The sequence below is a fragment of the Nannobrachium achirus genome, assembly GCF_963921795.1.
Source record: "Nannobrachium achirus genome assembly, chromosome: 9".
Classification (NCBI taxonomy): domain Eukaryota; kingdom Metazoa; phylum Chordata; class Actinopteri; order Myctophiformes; family Myctophidae; genus Nannobrachium; species Nannobrachium achirus.
This window is the reverse complement of record NC_137818.1, coordinates 21278305-21295174: the sequence shown is the minus strand read 5'-3', so window position 1 is coordinate 21295174 and position 16870 is coordinate 21278305. Positions and strand designations below refer to the sequence as shown.

General features: G+C 41.7%; 1 protein-coding gene across 1 annotated transcript; it reads left to right on the top strand.

Annotated features, from left to right (window-relative positions):
* Positions 1 to 464: 464 nt before the first annotated feature.
* usp21 (ubiquitin specific peptidase 21) lies at positions 465 to 11599 on the top strand (the record flags this gene model as incomplete). Its single annotated transcript, XM_080732617.1, has 11 exons — positions 465 to 626; positions 3762 to 3818; positions 3937 to 4054; positions 4703 to 4817; positions 7327 to 7446; positions 7572 to 7636; positions 8085 to 8272; positions 9014 to 9092; positions 9807 to 9914; positions 10691 to 10805; positions 11503 to 11599. The coding sequence occupies 11 exons, from the start codon at positions 465 to 467 to the stop codon at positions 11597 to 11599; spliced, it is 1224 nt and encodes a 407-aa protein (XP_080588743.1).
* Positions 11600 to 16870: the final 5271 nt, after the last annotated feature.

Here is a 16870-nt window from a genome sequence, read left to right as displayed (position 1 = left end):
GGTATACAGGATAAAAAGCAAACACAAAAAGTCAAAACATATAATAGCTGGGGGTGTCGCTCTCCATTCCGACATGTCGCCACTCCGAAATTTACTTCTTATTGTCGGAGTGGCGACACTTCCATAGAGGTTAAGTTTAGGGTTAGGGTTAGAGATAGGGATAGTGTCGGAATGGAGACATGTCGGAAAGGAGACATGTCGGAGTGGAGAGATGCACTCAATAGCTGGTTTCTACCCAGACAGCAACATCATTCAAAAGGTGACTCTCTATTTTAAGACAATAGTCCTGCTTGGTCTGCTGCACTTCAACCCTGCAGGTCCCAGCACTAAAAGGAGGAGGACGCAGCAGCAGCAGCAGCAGCAGCATCTCAACCCCAGAAGCGAGGCTGCTGCTTGTGGCTGTGTGCGTCAGTCCTACCACTTGTACTAAGCTGACTATAGGGTCCAGACTGTTTAAGAGAACCATGCCCGGAGCCACCAGCGACGTGAGCGTGGACCAGGGCTCCTGTCAGGCCCTGTGTCGAACGCTGGTCTCCCAGAACGGCCTCCAAAGGGAGACGGCCGACATCTCCCAGTCCGTCCTCTACACCTCCCTCATGGGCTTGCTGCTGGTCGCTGACAAGGAGGTGTGTGTGTGTGTGTGTGTGCGTGTGTGTGTGTGTGTGTGTGTCCGCGCACGTGCGTGCGTGCGTGCGTGCGTGCGTGCGCGTGTGTGTGTGTGTGTGAGTGTGGGCGGGGATGGGGGTTAGGTGACCGTTTATGCACGTGTGCATGTTTTTGTTTCTTAGAAGCGGTGGTGTAAAGTAACTAAGTACATTTACTCAAGTACTGTACTTAGGATACATTTTGAGTTTTTTTTTTTTCACCGGAGTATTTCCAATTTTCAATACTTTTACGTATACTCCACTACATCTCAGAGACAGATAGTAATTTTACTCTACTACAATTATTTGAAATCGTTAGAAGTTACTTTTCTATATTTTGATTATTATTTCAAAATATACTTTAACCACTTCAGCCCTATTTAAACTTTGGCTTTTTGAAAATAGCCGGCTATTTTCAAAAGCTTTAGACCAGGGGTAGGCAACCTTAGGCATGGGTGCCAACATTGGTACAGGGAGGGTGATCACTGGCACGTGAGAGGGAGGATTTTTATTTTAAAGTCAATTAAATGAAGTCATCTAATTTGCAACAAATTACATCCTGCACACAATTCTACATTCATTGAAATTCTGAACTTTGACTGGGAAGGGAGTCGGGTAGATAGGTCTGAGTCGCTATGACATCTGACATCATACCCTTTTATGCTCATACATGGAGATCCCTGTCTGTAGAACCAGCCACACACTGTCTTGGCCATCTGTCTTGGACATATATGGATTCTGTTAGTGTGGTATGTGCCCGATGTGGCCTCCATATATGGGCATTCCCATATGAAGTCCTGTTAGATATGGGCTTAATATTGATGACATCAGGGAACTCCATGTATGGGCATAAAAGGTATTCTGTTAGTGTGACATCACAGTGAAGCCAGAGCATGATGTCAGAGCTGCAAACCCATTCTGTTAGAGTGGTTCCTCTGACATCACAGTGACGTCAGAACATGATGTCAGAGCGACAACCCCATAGAACCACAGTGTCAGGCGTGACAGAGATACATACATACATACATACGGACAAGCTGGGACCGTTCACATACTAATCTGCAACCTACGGTCGCAATAATGCAATGTCAAAGGACAATATGGAAAAATAGGAATCACTCCTCAAATGTTTTTGCAACTAGAGCAGTGGTTCTCAAAATGGGGTTCTGGGGTCCCCCCTCAGGGGTCCTCAAGGGGGTCCCCAGCAAAATGTCGGAAACCAGCAATTCCCTGTAATGGTATTGGGCCCCCAAATCATTTGCAAGACATTAATACACATTTGATTTATTACATTTATATTTATTGATTTAATGTATTTGTTTATTGTTAAATACATAGGATTTAGTAAAATATGCAACTTTTCATCCGTAGTCGCCAACATAAAAACAGGTAAGAGAAAACATACAAATAATACTTATGTACAAGATGTCAGACACTATAAATAATATAAATACATCACACAAAAAAATGTTTGAAACCTCATGAATAAATAAATAAATAATCACATTTGAACTAGGGACCCTCGCCCTTAATGTGCAAACTATGTTGCACATTAAGCAAGTCATCTGGGGACCCCTCAAAATCATTTGGGGACACCCCCCCCCCCCCCGCCACAGATTGAGAACCACTAAACCAGAGAATCACAGAGTTCAATACAATACACAGTCAATGGTTGTTGTGCAGCTGTATGACTGTATGAGGCTTAAATGCAGCAACACACACACACAGACACACATGCACGCGTGTGCCCGTTCGCACTTTCTCTGATTTGTGTAAAGTAATTACCTCTCAGTACACATGCTATACACACTTCAATCAACACACACGTGTTCAGGCCCTTGTCAGCACTGCTAATAGGATGACTGATTGAGGCTGGCCTCCTTTTAGCATCCGCGACTATTCTAACGAGATAAGTAGGCTAAATCTGTCCTAGCATCTCTGCGCGTGTACACACACACACACACACACACACACACACACACACACACACACACACACACACGTGCACGCGCGCACACAAAGGCATGGTGTGTGGTGATCAAGGACAGGCAGAATTACATTGTACAGGAACAGGGTTCAGATAAAAGGGTCAAAAAGCCACGATGCAGGCTGTACTCTTATCAAGAGCAGCAAAGCAGGAACAGAAGTCAAACACGGCGAGTGAACTGACTGCTTTTAGAGCAGGAGGGTCTTCAACGTCAGGCCAAGAGAGAGAGAGAGAGCGATGGAGCTGCACTACATAACTATATGAAATATATTCATATTCAACTTTTTTTCCATTGATTTCATAGATAGTTTCATAGACAGCACTATCATCAGCGTTGTGTAAATTAATTTCTTATTTTAGTGTGTGTGTGTGTGTGTGTGTGTGTGTGTGTGTGTGTGTGTGTGTGTGTGTGTGTGTGTGTGTGTGTGTGTGTGTGTGTGTGTGTGTGTGTGTGTGTGAGATATTTAACCACTTAAAGGGCCAATTCACCTCTGGGACAACCAGATCTTATTTTATTGTAGTGTGGGACAAGATCAACACAATCCTGAGTTATTTTTTGTGTTCGGTCTGTGTTTTGAGATATTTTAGTATTTCAGAATGAATGATGATGCATTTTGCATCATATGACTCATCATGCTGCATCATATGATGCAAAATGCATCATCATTCATTCTGAAATACTAAAATATCCCAAAACACAGACCGAACACAAAGAATTACTTAGGATTGTATTGATCATGTCCCAAACAACAATAACAGTATTGTAATAAGATCTGGTTGTCCCAGAGGTGAACTGGCCCTTTAAACTACCCTCAACCCTTACTAAACATCTTGATCTTTGGCTCTGTACTTGGTCTTTTTCCCCCTCTACACCAAATCTTTTTGCCAAAATAGCCATTCTACAAGCTCACAACGATGCCTTGTGAGCTGTAGCTATTTTCGGGGGAACGTTCCCCTCAGAAAAGGGATGCTAGGGTTCAAGTGGTTAACGTAATAAAAAGGGGGGAAAAAGTGCCTATAACACAAACATTTGGCGGCCCCCCTGTAGCCCCCCCCCCCCCCCCCCCTTTTAAAGGTTAAAGGGTGAAATACATGTATTCAGTAGCTTCCGTGTCTTTTCTACCTTACAGAAAGAGCAACTCAACTTAGGAAATGGAAGAGTTGGCCTTAGAAACATTGGAAACACAGTAAGTGTTTTGGGGGGGTGGCTCAACAAGCCAATCCTCTGGGTTGTTCACAAAATAGCGGCAAAATAGCACTTTATTACATGCATTTACACAGCTCTTTTCCATGTGCCTGTCTCAGTGTTTCCTGAATGCAGTTGTCCAGTGTTTGTCTCACACGCAAGGCTTACGAGACTACTGCCTCCTCAAGTCCTACAGACAGGAGAAATACTCCAAAGAGGACGCAAAGCTCATGGAAGGTACGTGACCTCTAGAGCCCCGAGCCATGCCGGTTATGTGGGGTTCAATCACGATTTCGGAGAGTCCTTCCCCAGTGGTTCTCAAACCAAGTCAAGGACACATGAATTCATATGTGTTTGGCCGCAGACCCCCCATCTGAAAATGTTTTCGTGTCAGGGAGCCCCTAGAAAGGAACATATTTTTCAAAAACTTTCAAAAACAGCAGGTGTACAAGCTCTGAGCTTGTAGATGTGCTATTTGTGAATATCCCAAATAAAAACAGATACAGTGGTTGAAAGGACTGTTACGCTATATTAACTACTTTTGCTGGGAACCCCCCTCTGGAACATCCTTTGAGACAGCTTTGAGAACCACTGTCTTAACTCCTAAACCCACCAAGTTCTGATATTTTGTCAAAAGGTGTCAAATACCTCAATTCTAAATAATAAAAAAGGGGATTTGATTAAAGGATTAAAAAAAAATCAAACATAGCTGATATACAAGCTCACAATGCGTCCTTTCACGTCAATGAAAAGATAGCTCACCTACAAGCTCATAATGCGTCACAACTCACAATGCTCTCCTCTCCTCCCCTCCGTTGCTGTGTCAGTAACCTTTTCTCCTCCAGACCAGACTTAATAACAGTGTCCTTGTGTCCCTGTGTGCAGCCTTCTCTAAGGTGCTGGCAGGCCTTTGGGACGTGAACGGTGAAGACACGGTGGTCAACCCTCGACATTTCTACACTACCTTCAAAGAAGCAGTGCCTTGTTTCAGTGGCTACAGGTGGGATGGAAGATTTTGTCATTGTCGGGTGGAAACCTTGTATATCCAAAACCGTTCCTTTTGTGTTTATCATTCTAAAAATGATTTAAACTAGTGAAACTAGCCGATCTACAAGCACACATGCTTGTAGATCTGCTGTTTTCACTAGTCTCGTGCGACAGGCTCTACTTTACGAAAAAAACATACAAATTTGGAACTTGGAGATACAAGGTTTCTGCCTGACAGTGACGATATGCATGCTAGACCACTGGGTAGGGCTGTGGGCATTAACTGATGACAGCAGGTCTGTATAGCTGTGCAACGACAATGTTTGTGTAATCAAGTTTATTGTATTCAGTTGAACATATTGTATACCGGTAATTCTTTTGGAGCTGTGTGCAGCTCCCTATAGGTGGCTGTGTGGGTCTGTGTGTCTGTGTGTGTGTGTGTCTGTCTGTGTGTCTGTATGTAGCCTGACTTCGGCGCGTAACTAGTGCCGCACCATTTACGCCACTCGCGCAATATATACATCAAAATGTGCGGCTCGGCCGGGAATGGTGTTCTATTACCTTTCGTTCCGATCCGCCTTACCATGCCGACGTAATCGGCAAAAAACGACGCTTAATTGTCCCCATTGACTTATAATGGGACAATGCAAGAAATCACTTTCAAGTATTTTTCTCTCGTAAACCATAGGAGCTACAGTTTCAAACCTCGGAGAGGAGATTCATAATGATTTTAAGAATGAATCGAAAAATAATTACATCACTCGGCCTCATGGTGGCGCTATAACGGCCCACTTTACGTTTTGCCCCGTAACTCTTGAACCGTAGATCGGAAAATTAAAATTCTTTTTTCCCTGGATTCCTTGGGTCAAGACGCATCTCCCCATATAGGCCACGCCCATTTGCGCCAGGATAGATTTTCCGCCATCTTGAATTTTCTCCAAAACACACTTTTTGCTCCTTTTCCTACATATTTTCTTCAAATGTCACAAAAATCGGTACACATGATCTACACACACACACACACACACACACACACACACACACACACACACAGCTCCACTTCACACGGGTGTGATTTTTTATCAAGCAGATTAGATTAGTCTTTGGTTGCCCAAATACTGTCTATTTGGCATTTGGTCCGTACTCAAATATTAGTACACTCTAAAAACAAATGGTGCTAAATAGCACTAAAAGTGGTTCTTTGGCTCGTAATCATAGGTCTTTGCGCCGTGTTTCGAGCTTGTGGATCTGCAATTTTTTATGCTTTTGTGTGACACTGTAGTGTGATCAAGTAGGGCGTTGATTGATGAAAAAACACAATACGTTAGAATTAAGACATAAGATGTGTATAACTGACAGTGATGAATGTCCTAGTTCAGTGGTTTCCAGATGCCTTTACAAAATATGGCCTATTTATAGCTGCATCGCAGGCATCAAACATGCACAGATAATGATAACACATGAAACTAAAAATTTAAGAGATCACAACAAAATCTTCACTGTAACAAAGTTTCAATTAATTGCAACAAATTAAGTTACACACACAAGCAAAGTGTATTTATACAGTATAGCACATTTTAGCAAACAAGACAATTCACAAGTGGGTCCCCAGCGAAATTACTGTAGTTAATATAGCGAATAGCGTCACAATCATTGTAACCATATTTTATACTTTGGCTATTCAAAAATAGCAGATCGACAACAAGGTCATAGCGCGTCAGTTCATGCCGCGCAAATTCCTAATTATTTATTTTTTTATTCATGGAATTTTACTCGAGTCGCGACCCACAAATGGGCCCCATTATAAGGACGGGCAAATATCGAAAATGTACCTTCATCGAGGTGTCAACATTGCTTGAAATGAGGTATTGGTGTATGTGTCAAATTAATTAACAGGCAAAAGGTGAAGGATATGCACATCCCCAGACGTTTTTACGGTGCCGGATCCAAAAGTAAACTATAATGAACAAAAAGAGGCAATGTCCGCACACGTTAAAATGCTCACCCGTCTTTTCTTTATTAATAACCAAACAACGTTTCGCCCAACAGGGCTTTCTCAAGTTCAAGTTCGAACTTGAACTTGAGAAAAGACGGGTGAGCATTTTAACGTGTGCGGACATTGCCTCTTTTTGTTCAAATTAATTAACAGACACACTGTGCATGCACGTAGCACATGCAAAACAGCTGTCCATCTGTAACCAGGTGTGGTTATTTGAATAAAACCATTGTTGGAAAATGGAAATAAGGCATTTCATTTCTTTATTCTATGCGTTCTGTGCAATGTGCATGCATGGATATGCTATTTATTATCTGGGTTAGGCAGGCAGTGGACCTAAAGCGGAAAAACATTAAAAACGATATAATGCAATTGTTTTTACTATATCGTGAGTAATATCGATATCGAGGTATTCACCAACGTTATCGAATATTGAAGGTTTTCCTAATATCGCCCGGCCTTAGCCCCGACCCACAGGTTGAGAACCACTGCATTAGAGGTACATTGTCAGCTGTGTGTCTCCCAGTCAGCAGGATGCTCAGGAGTTCCTCAGGTTCCTGCTGGACAGGCTGCACACCGAAATCAACCGACGAGCGTACACCAGACGGCCCGCCATAGAGAAAGAACAGAAATACGCCAAAATCAGGTTCGCGTTTCACATGCTATTCATTTATTTATTCATGAGACGTGCATGTATTCACACACAGCGAACATTTTTGTTGCGTTCCAAAGCGTATGAATTATTAATTTCTATCTCTCTGTGACTCTCAGGATTGCAGAAGAGGCCTCTGCGATGTGGAAGAGGCACCTCGAGAGGGACGACAGCAGAATAGTCGGTGAGGAGAGACAAAAACACCTTTGCTGTTGGGGGAAATAAACTTGATCGTAACTACAGTGCATCAAAAGTAGCAGATCCACATGCTTGTAGATCTGTTAATTTTGAAATGTTTTTATTTGAATCCTGAAGAGTAACAGTTTTGGGACATATGAGGTTTCCACCCGACATGAGACGACACGTCATTTTATTTTGTATTCCGTCGTTGTCGGGTGGAAACCCTGTATGTCCAAAACCTTTCATTTTGTGTTTGTCATTCTAAAAATGATTTCAACGCCTCGCACCGCGAGGCGTTGTGTGCTTGTCTTGTGCTTGTCTTGTGCGACAGTCTTGTATGATGAAGCGGGGCTCTACTAAAAACATACACATTTGGAACATGGACATACAAGGTTTCAGTAACGATGTAATTCTTGCTATCAATCCCTTTCTCCTCCTCCTCTCCCCATCAGACCTGTTCTCGGGGCAGCTGCGCAGCTCGCTGCACTGTTCGGTGTGTTCGCACTACTCCACCACGTTCGACGTGTTCTGCGACCTGTCGCTGCCCCTCCCCAAGAGGGGCTCTGGGTCGGGGGTCACGCTCAGGGACTGCCTGGACCTTTTCTCTCAGGAAGAGAAGCTGGACAAGGAGAACTCGCCCGTGAGTATCGGGGCGCGCAGAGAGAGGGAGGTGGTCATCACACACTCACACTCAGGTACAAGCGGCCAAATGTTTGTGCGGCAAGACTGTAACAAGGGAGGTTGACGCACAACCAATATGTCTGTACGCGGACACATGTGTGGGAAGGACAAGACTTGGTCTTGTCCGTGGCAAATTTTAGATTTTCTGTTTTACACACCACTATAACGTTCGTTCTTATTTTGATCATAAGACCCAATTACTCCAGGTTTTCTTCAGAATATGTATGTACTAGTTCTCAAATGTTTTATTTGCGAGGAACTCCTTAACTCTAACAAATGTAGCCTTACGGGTCCATACATCATGTTAAAGTGATATTCTCGTTAATCTCAAACATCTATACCAGAGAGTGTATGATGTCTCCTGCCTGACATTCTCCTCCAACACACAATATAATACTGCATCATTGGTGTTAATGTATCCATTCGACACACTGAGAGTGTTTTACACAATGCACTTACAGTATGAGCTTCAGGCAGTACAACTTGGCCACTTTTTAACCAGATTTTACCGTGTACGTTTTGTGTGTGTGTGTGTGTGTGTGTGTGTGTGTGTGTGTGTGTGTGTGTGTGTGTGTGTGTGTGTGTGTGTGTGTGTGTGTGTGTGTGTGTGTGTGTGTGTGTGTGTGTGTGTGTGTGTGTGTGTGTGTGTGTGTGTGTGTGTGTGTGTGTGTGCGTGCGTGCGTGTGTGTGCGTGCTCCAGATGTGTGAGAGGTGTAGGAGGAAAACACAGTGCACCAAGAGACTGTCCATCCAGAGGTTTCCTCAGGTCATCGTCATTCGTATCCTTCTCAGCAACGCTTAACAGTTCACCTGATTGACAAGCACTGATCCATGGCATCTTGACAGACGCTGTCTCAGTGATGTTAATGATGACGGATGATGATGGTGATCTTGAACACCATGATGACATACAGAGATCAGTGTTGATTTTGACAACAAGACTTGATTTAGTTTTTGTCTTAGACTTTTGAATGACATTTTATTTAGTTTTGGTCATATTTTAGTCATCTGAAAAGTTTTTGTTTTAGTCTAGTTTCAATCGACTAAATATGGTAAGGTTCTAGTCGATTAAATCTGCAGTTGATTTAGTCGACTAAAAATGTGTTTTGGCAGGCCTTGATGGCTGATTTTAAACTTGGTTACATACTGAAAATAGCCGGTCTACAGGCTCACAACACGGCGCACTGCGGCCGTTGTGAGCCTGTGATGCCCTCTGAAAGCCTGCTGTTTTCAGAGGGCATCACCCGAGCGCAACCAAACATAAAATGACTTATCTTTTACTTCTACTGGCTCTCTTCTCCAGTATATTTGGTCATAGTTTTAGTCATCATAGCTTAGATTTGATTTAGTTTTCTATTAGTTCTCGTCAGTGAAAAACGGTAGTGGACAAACATGTTTGGTCATAGTTTTCGATTAAATGAATCTCGTGCCAATAAAGCTCCTTTGAATTGAAATGATCACTGGTACAGATGAAGCCTTAACAGTGGGGTCAGATCTGAACCGCTTCTCCATGTCTCGGTGGTCCATCAGTAAAAGCACGGTGTGTGTTTCCTTCCCTCTCACCAGCCTGGACCTGGGCCCGTACGGACCAGTGGACTGTGGTAAGTTTACACAACTCTAGTCTTTTTCTCCATACTCCAACAGCGTAACCAGATTTTGCCAGAGAAATAAGCAACCAGGTCTATGCAAACCAAGCCCAAAAGAAGCGACTAATTGGCATTTTAAACCTATAACAGGGTATTTGAAAATGACTGACCTAGAAAAGAAAAAGAAAATGGTAGATCTAAAAAACGCAGCCCTATGCTATCACTGATTAGGAGGGCACTACGTATGAGTCACCGGAACCAAGGATGGTTGGATATTTATCATGGTTAAAATGGAGTTAAAGGAGTAGTTCACCCCCAAAATGACTTTTTTCAATTAATTACTCATGCCATGGAGAATAGAGTTCAATAATATTTTTTGTTTTTTGTCACATTCCTAAGACAAAAATTTGATTCGAGTAAATAAATGTACCCCCATATGGGGACCCGTTTCGAAATGGGTCCCCATCCGGAACGAATGGGGGTACATTTATTGTTATCACATTTTTGTCTTAGGAATGCGACAAAAAACTAATAAATATTATTGAACTCTAGTCTCCATGGCGTGACTAATAAATAGAAATAAAGTCATTTTGGGGGTGAACTACTCCTTTAAGTTACAATGGGTTTATATAGGAAGGGGGTGTGTCTTCTAAAATGAATATCAAATATCTAAATACTGAATCAAGCAACTTAAAACCTGGGGTGATCCAAAAAGCCTGAGTATATGATGAAATGACCCAAAGTGAAATATCCCTTTAAGCAAAGAAATGTTGTTCCATTTGTCGTCCCAGGCCCCATCCTGTACGACCTGTACGCCATATGCAACCATTCTGGGACGGTGAACCAGGGCCACTACACAGCGTTCTGTCTGGAGGACGATGGCTGGTGCTTCTACAATGACTCCAGGTGAGGGTTTTGCTCTCTGGTCTCGCGTGTTGCCTCCCACGCTCTGGACGCTCTGAAAATGATCAAGCAAGATAAGGGAAAAAAGCAGGTGTGCTTCCACTGGACGCCTGTTGTGTTTAGGCAATGGGTGCTCAGCTAGACATCTGCTCTGAGGAAGGCTGAGGCCGAAACGCGTTACAAGCGCTCCCAATAAACTAAATGTAATTAAGTAATTAAATGTATTTTCAGTAATGGACGAACAGGTTGGCACATGTTCGCCTCCTCTCTCGGATTTCGGGAGGTGTAGTTCCTCTTTATAGGAATCGGAGATTGTGTGGAATAGTCTGGCTACGCAAGACTATTTAGGGGTCATTGGCATGAAAATGTTTGAGAACTATTGATTCAGATTTCACACAAAATAAATATCACTCAAGATAGTTTTGAAGGCACAGTTGTCGCAGCTGATCACATAACAGGAATCTTGATCTTATGTTGTATAGTTTACAATGTTACTTTGTATTTAATCATTTTAGTATAATATTTTGTAATTAATTTTCATGTTTTTATATTTGTATGCATCTTATATGGACCCCAGGAAGACTAGCTGTCGCCCCGGTGTCAGCTAATGGGGATCCATTCAATAAACAATAAATTTTAACTAAGTACCCCCCTCTCCCTGCACTCTCCCTCCCATCCTCCCCTCCTGGTCCCTCCACAGTGTGACTGCGGTCTCAGAGAACCAACTCCACACCAACCAGGCCTACGTGCTCTTCTACCAGCGCAGCAACAGCACCACCACCAGCACCAGGAAATAAAACCTCACACTGGACTACAATGTGACATCACCTCCAACAAGCAGCCAATCCCCAACAGCTTTACCTTTACCAGTCTATAAATCCAATAGGCAACAGTTTATGCTGTAGCTGTATGGCGTCTCTCTGATCCTCTCGTACACAGCTGTGACTCACTGAGTGGCTTTAAGCGTTCTGAAGCTCTGTCCGGCTTTTAAGAGAGCAATGAAGTGAAGGGCAACTCTGAGCGGAAATGATGGGGACGCGTGGACATCTTTTTTGATGAGGGCACCAAGTTGCCTCTGCCTTTTGGAGTGAAAGAAAGGAGAAAATGTAGACACAGTTTTTTTGTGTACACACAGTACAGTATTTTTATGAACTTTTCTGACATACAAAAACAAATACCAAAACAGTCCCGACTCTGAGCAGCACTAAACGGAAAGGCTATGTTGGATGAAAATAACATTCCCATCAAAGACAGCATCGTCATAATTTGTGCTTCCCTGTGTACAGTACAGCATCAATAAATACATAGATTAAAATGCCGAAATAGGCAAGGAAACCAACTGAACAAACAAGAACAAAAAAAAAGGGAAAATATACAGTAGGGGGCATGGTGGCGCTTGTCGCCTCACAGCTACAAGGTCCTGGGTTCGATTCCCACTGGGGACGCTGTGGGCGCGTGTTCTCTCCTCCGTGTCATCAGTGCCCCTACCCTAGGTGGGATTGGCGAAAGGGCCTTTCTGCGTGGAGTTTGCATGTTCTCCCTGTGTCTCCTAGGTTACAGTAGGTACCCTCACAAAAAAATATGCAGTAATCCTGGTCTCTATACTGCCTTCCCCTGGCCAGCCGGGGCGCCTGATGGAGGGGAAAGGAACTGGTTGGAATAACGTGTTCCTTCCACATGCTACGTCCTACCGGGGAAGCTCCCCCCTGTCAGATGATGAGAAGTGGCGTGATCACTCCTCATGCACTGAAGGACACATGAGCTCAGTTCGGGGCCCTCCCCAGGTTGGCAGAGGGAAGGTAGTGCCCAGGATTACAGCTTAGGCAATTGGCACTGGGTGAAATATGGGTTACAAAATCGTGGGATAAAAATGTAGGAAAAAAGAAAAAAGGGAACATTTTGACACTGATAAAGAAGACAAAGCCCTGAAAAGAGCTTGTGGCCCAATCCTTTGTCGTGGTAATATACAGTGGTGGAAAAGTAGCAATACTGCAATGTAGAAATACTACTGAGTAAAAGTATAAAAGTATTGGAGTCAAAATATACTTTAAGTACTTTAAGTTCATTGTGCAGAATATCCTGTTTCACAAGTTCAAAATGTATGAAAATTATTTTGATAATAGCCGATCTACAAGCTCACAATGCGCTTCTTCACAACGCATTGTGAGCTTGTAGATCAGGTATTTTCAAATGGCCGAAATATATACGTCTTTAGTGGTTAGTGTGTTTTGTATTAATAATAAAAATCTACAAAGTATTGGTAAGTTGTAGTGGGGTAAAAGTATATTATTTGCCTCTGAGATGTAGTGGAGTAGAAGTAAAAGTACTGAAAATTTGAAAGAACTCCAGTAAATTCAAAATACCTCAAAACTGTACAGTAAGTACTGTACTTACTTAGTAACTTTCCACCACTGGTGATACTGTATATGCAGGGCACTGAATTTGAAAATCAAAGCAAGGCAAGTATATTTGTACTGTATAACACATTTCAACAAGGTAATTCAAAGTGCATTGCATGCTTGATAATAGGGGTGTAACGATATAGTAACTGCATCGAAATATCGTTTTTAACCTAAAAAATCGAAGTAGATCGAAATGAAAACAGCTAAAATCGAATCGTATCGTTTGATTTTGTATCGTATCGAATCGGCAGTGCAAAGAATCGATTGTATCGATACTATCTACTTGCATTGTATTTAGCATTTTTAAGAAGAACAAATGAAAAGGAGCGGTTTAATTACTTTTCCTTTCCATATAGCTACACTGGTCTATCGATAAATGTGATAAATCGATAAATGTAATCTCTGGGTTCATGTCAAGGTGCAGATTTGTCAATATACAATGTCCATGTATTTGGCTGATAATCACTGTGTTTACTGATTTATATCCATAATAAAACATGTTTCCCTTAAAAACCTGCACTATCCACATCTTTCACACAGATTTAATATCTTTCTAAATAGTTACTAAATCGATTTTAAATCATTGAATCGAATCGTATCGTATCGCCATGAATGAACCAATATCGTCCATGTATCGTATCGTAACCATGTATCGTGATATGTATCGAATCGCTATTAAAATGTATTGTTACACCCCTACTTGATAACAATAGACAAATATCATTAGGCACTAAGGCTGGGTGACATGACGTCAGATCAATATCAGGATTATTTCTAACTTTTGCCGCGATTACGATTATCTAGAAGAAGCTCGCAACGCATCGCGATACGTTGTGATCTGCTTTGGCTATTTTTGCACGCCACCATTATACATCGAAGTATAACACAGGGCTTAAGGGGTTTAATTTGACGAATGTATGTAGTCGATCATGAAAACTAAATAATCAATCATAATCGATTTGTCGGTATACACGAAAAAGGAAAACAATCCTGCTTATTCAATTATTCGACTAACCCACGTGAGAAAGGTTAAGTCGGTTCTAAATATTGGTTTTGATATCCTTCTAATATGAATTCATTAATTTATGTTTGGTTAATTGCTCACCATATTAGACACAGTAAACCTGAAATTTCACATGGCATTCATACAGAAAGACGAACTCTACCCTGATGCTTCAAGTAGAAGCGTATTTTGTTTGGGTTATCTGATCGTAAATGTCAAATTATTTAATAAGACTATACGGTAATTGAAATTGTGGAAATACGTTTTGCTAATTTGTCTTTTCCTGTATTATTTGGTAATTATCTACAAGATGTTTTATTTTCATATTTATATTTTGATAATCTTAGTGAATGGTGTTGCACAAAAAAAACATCATAATAATTTGTGTATATGCAAATAAATACAATTTGTGAATACAGTATTGTGAGCCTATAGTGTATATGAAATGGTCAATGAAGACAATCTTTTTCTTGTTTTTTTTTAAAAAGATATTCTTTTAGCTTTTCTGCCTTTTATTGATAGTATTACATTGAAGATGGGACCGGAAACAGGGAGAAAGAGAGATGGGGAGTGACTGGCAGCAAAGGTCATCGGTATCGGGGTTCGAACCTGCCACTGGCATTAGCCTATATACCTGTATGTGGTATGTGCCTGGACCACTAGGCCCACTATCATGAAGGATAGTTAATTATTCATGAATGGTTAGGAATGAATTTGCTGTACATGTTGTAATTTCCACATTCAATAATGATCTTTTTTTTTTCTTTACTAGAAAATAATCATAAAGATTCATAAGTCATAATTAACTGATCCTCAGTCATTTTCACTCATCAGAATTACATTTCAGATAATGGTTGCTTTTGGACAGAAACCTCTTATCTCCATATTCCAACTTTTTGTGTTTTTTTCCCCCTGTAAATTACCGGCCTACTTAACGCATCACACAAAAGCATCAAAAGTAGCACATCCACAAGTAGATCTGTTACTTTTGACACTTTTGAATTTGAATCCTGAAAAGTATGTTTTGGACATAAAGTACAGTTTGAGGTTTCCACCCGACAGAGGCAATATAAATCATTAAATATTCCTAGTCAGAATTATATAATGGATGATTTCAAAAGTCTTCCACAAGAGCTCAAATAGCTGGCCTGTAGAATGGATATTTTAGCTGTTGTCGTATAGCTAAAAACGGTCTAGCATTTAGGATCTCTCATCAACAAGCATACAGCCGTACACCTGCTTAAACAATGTACTGGCCAATCCTCTCCCAAGAGAGAGATGGGACATAAAATCTGTGGTCATGTTTCTCAGTTTCACTATGTGTGCAGTACTGCTGCTTAGCGAGGCAGATAGAATGTACACTGTGTGAGGATGATGACAGTGACCTCTGTCTGCTTGCGGGACTGTACACAATGTACACTGTGGGTAGTCTAGAGACCAGTGGTTCTCAACCTGTGGGTCGGGACCCCCGGGAGGGGGGCCCAAATTATTTTGGGGAGGTCCCCAGATGATTAACATTGTTTTCTCACTCAACAGTAAACAAACCAACGTAAAGTTTAAGTGTATAGGGGGTATCTGCATTTTTCTAAATTAACAATTTAAGGACTTTTAAGTCACATTTTAGTCATCTGAAATGTTTTGACTAGTCGAGTAAATATAGCCTAATAAGATTTTAGGTGACTAAATCTATAGTTCTTTTATTCTACTAAAATGTTTGAGCACACGTCGTAATGCCTGATTTATACTTAGCTGCATGCCTAAAATAACTGTGACCTTGTAGATCAGCTATTTTCAGAATGTGACACCTGCTTACAGAATAGCCTCCTGTACTCATATGATACAACAACTGTAATAGTAGGAGATTGAGTCTACTGATATGAAGCATATACACACGCACGCACGCACGCACGCACGCACACACGCACACACACACACACACACACACACACACACACACACACACACACACACACACACACACACACACACACACACACACACACACACACACACACTGTTGGCCAGCATGCAGGCCATACCAATGTATACAAATAAAACCATAAAAATAACATTTGCCTAGACAGGGATAGTAGGCAAGGGCCAGGAGGACCAGCAAGTGTTTGTTTCTGTCTTCCAGCAAGACCAAAGGCCCATTCCGGGGCCAGATAAAAAATATCTGGCACTGTGACAGATATTTGTATCTGTATCTTACCATCAACTTGAATGGAGACAACTATGTTTTATCTGTTTATCTGGCCCAGTGGAAATGGGCCATACTTTGTCAACCAGCTCCTTAAAAATGCTATTATTATTACAGTGAGACAGTGAAACATTTGCTGAATCCAGACTAGAGACCATTGCCAACAGTAGACAGTAGAGGGCGCCAAAAGCTACAGCACTTTGTGTGTGTTACTGACAATAAGGTACATTTTTCCCCCTGACAATGGAACGGAAAATTATCTGGTTTCAGCCAAATCTAAATCCTTCCTAGTAAATTAGAAATTCAGAAATATTATATTTATGTTTACAGTAAACGTGTTATTTATTACTGTTATGTTCCGGTGTGTCGTCTACTGTGGATAGGAGAGGGCGTTCTTCCTATGGAAAAAGAAAGTACCTCATGCACAGAGCAGCAGCCACTAGCCAGACTAGACAGGGCTAGT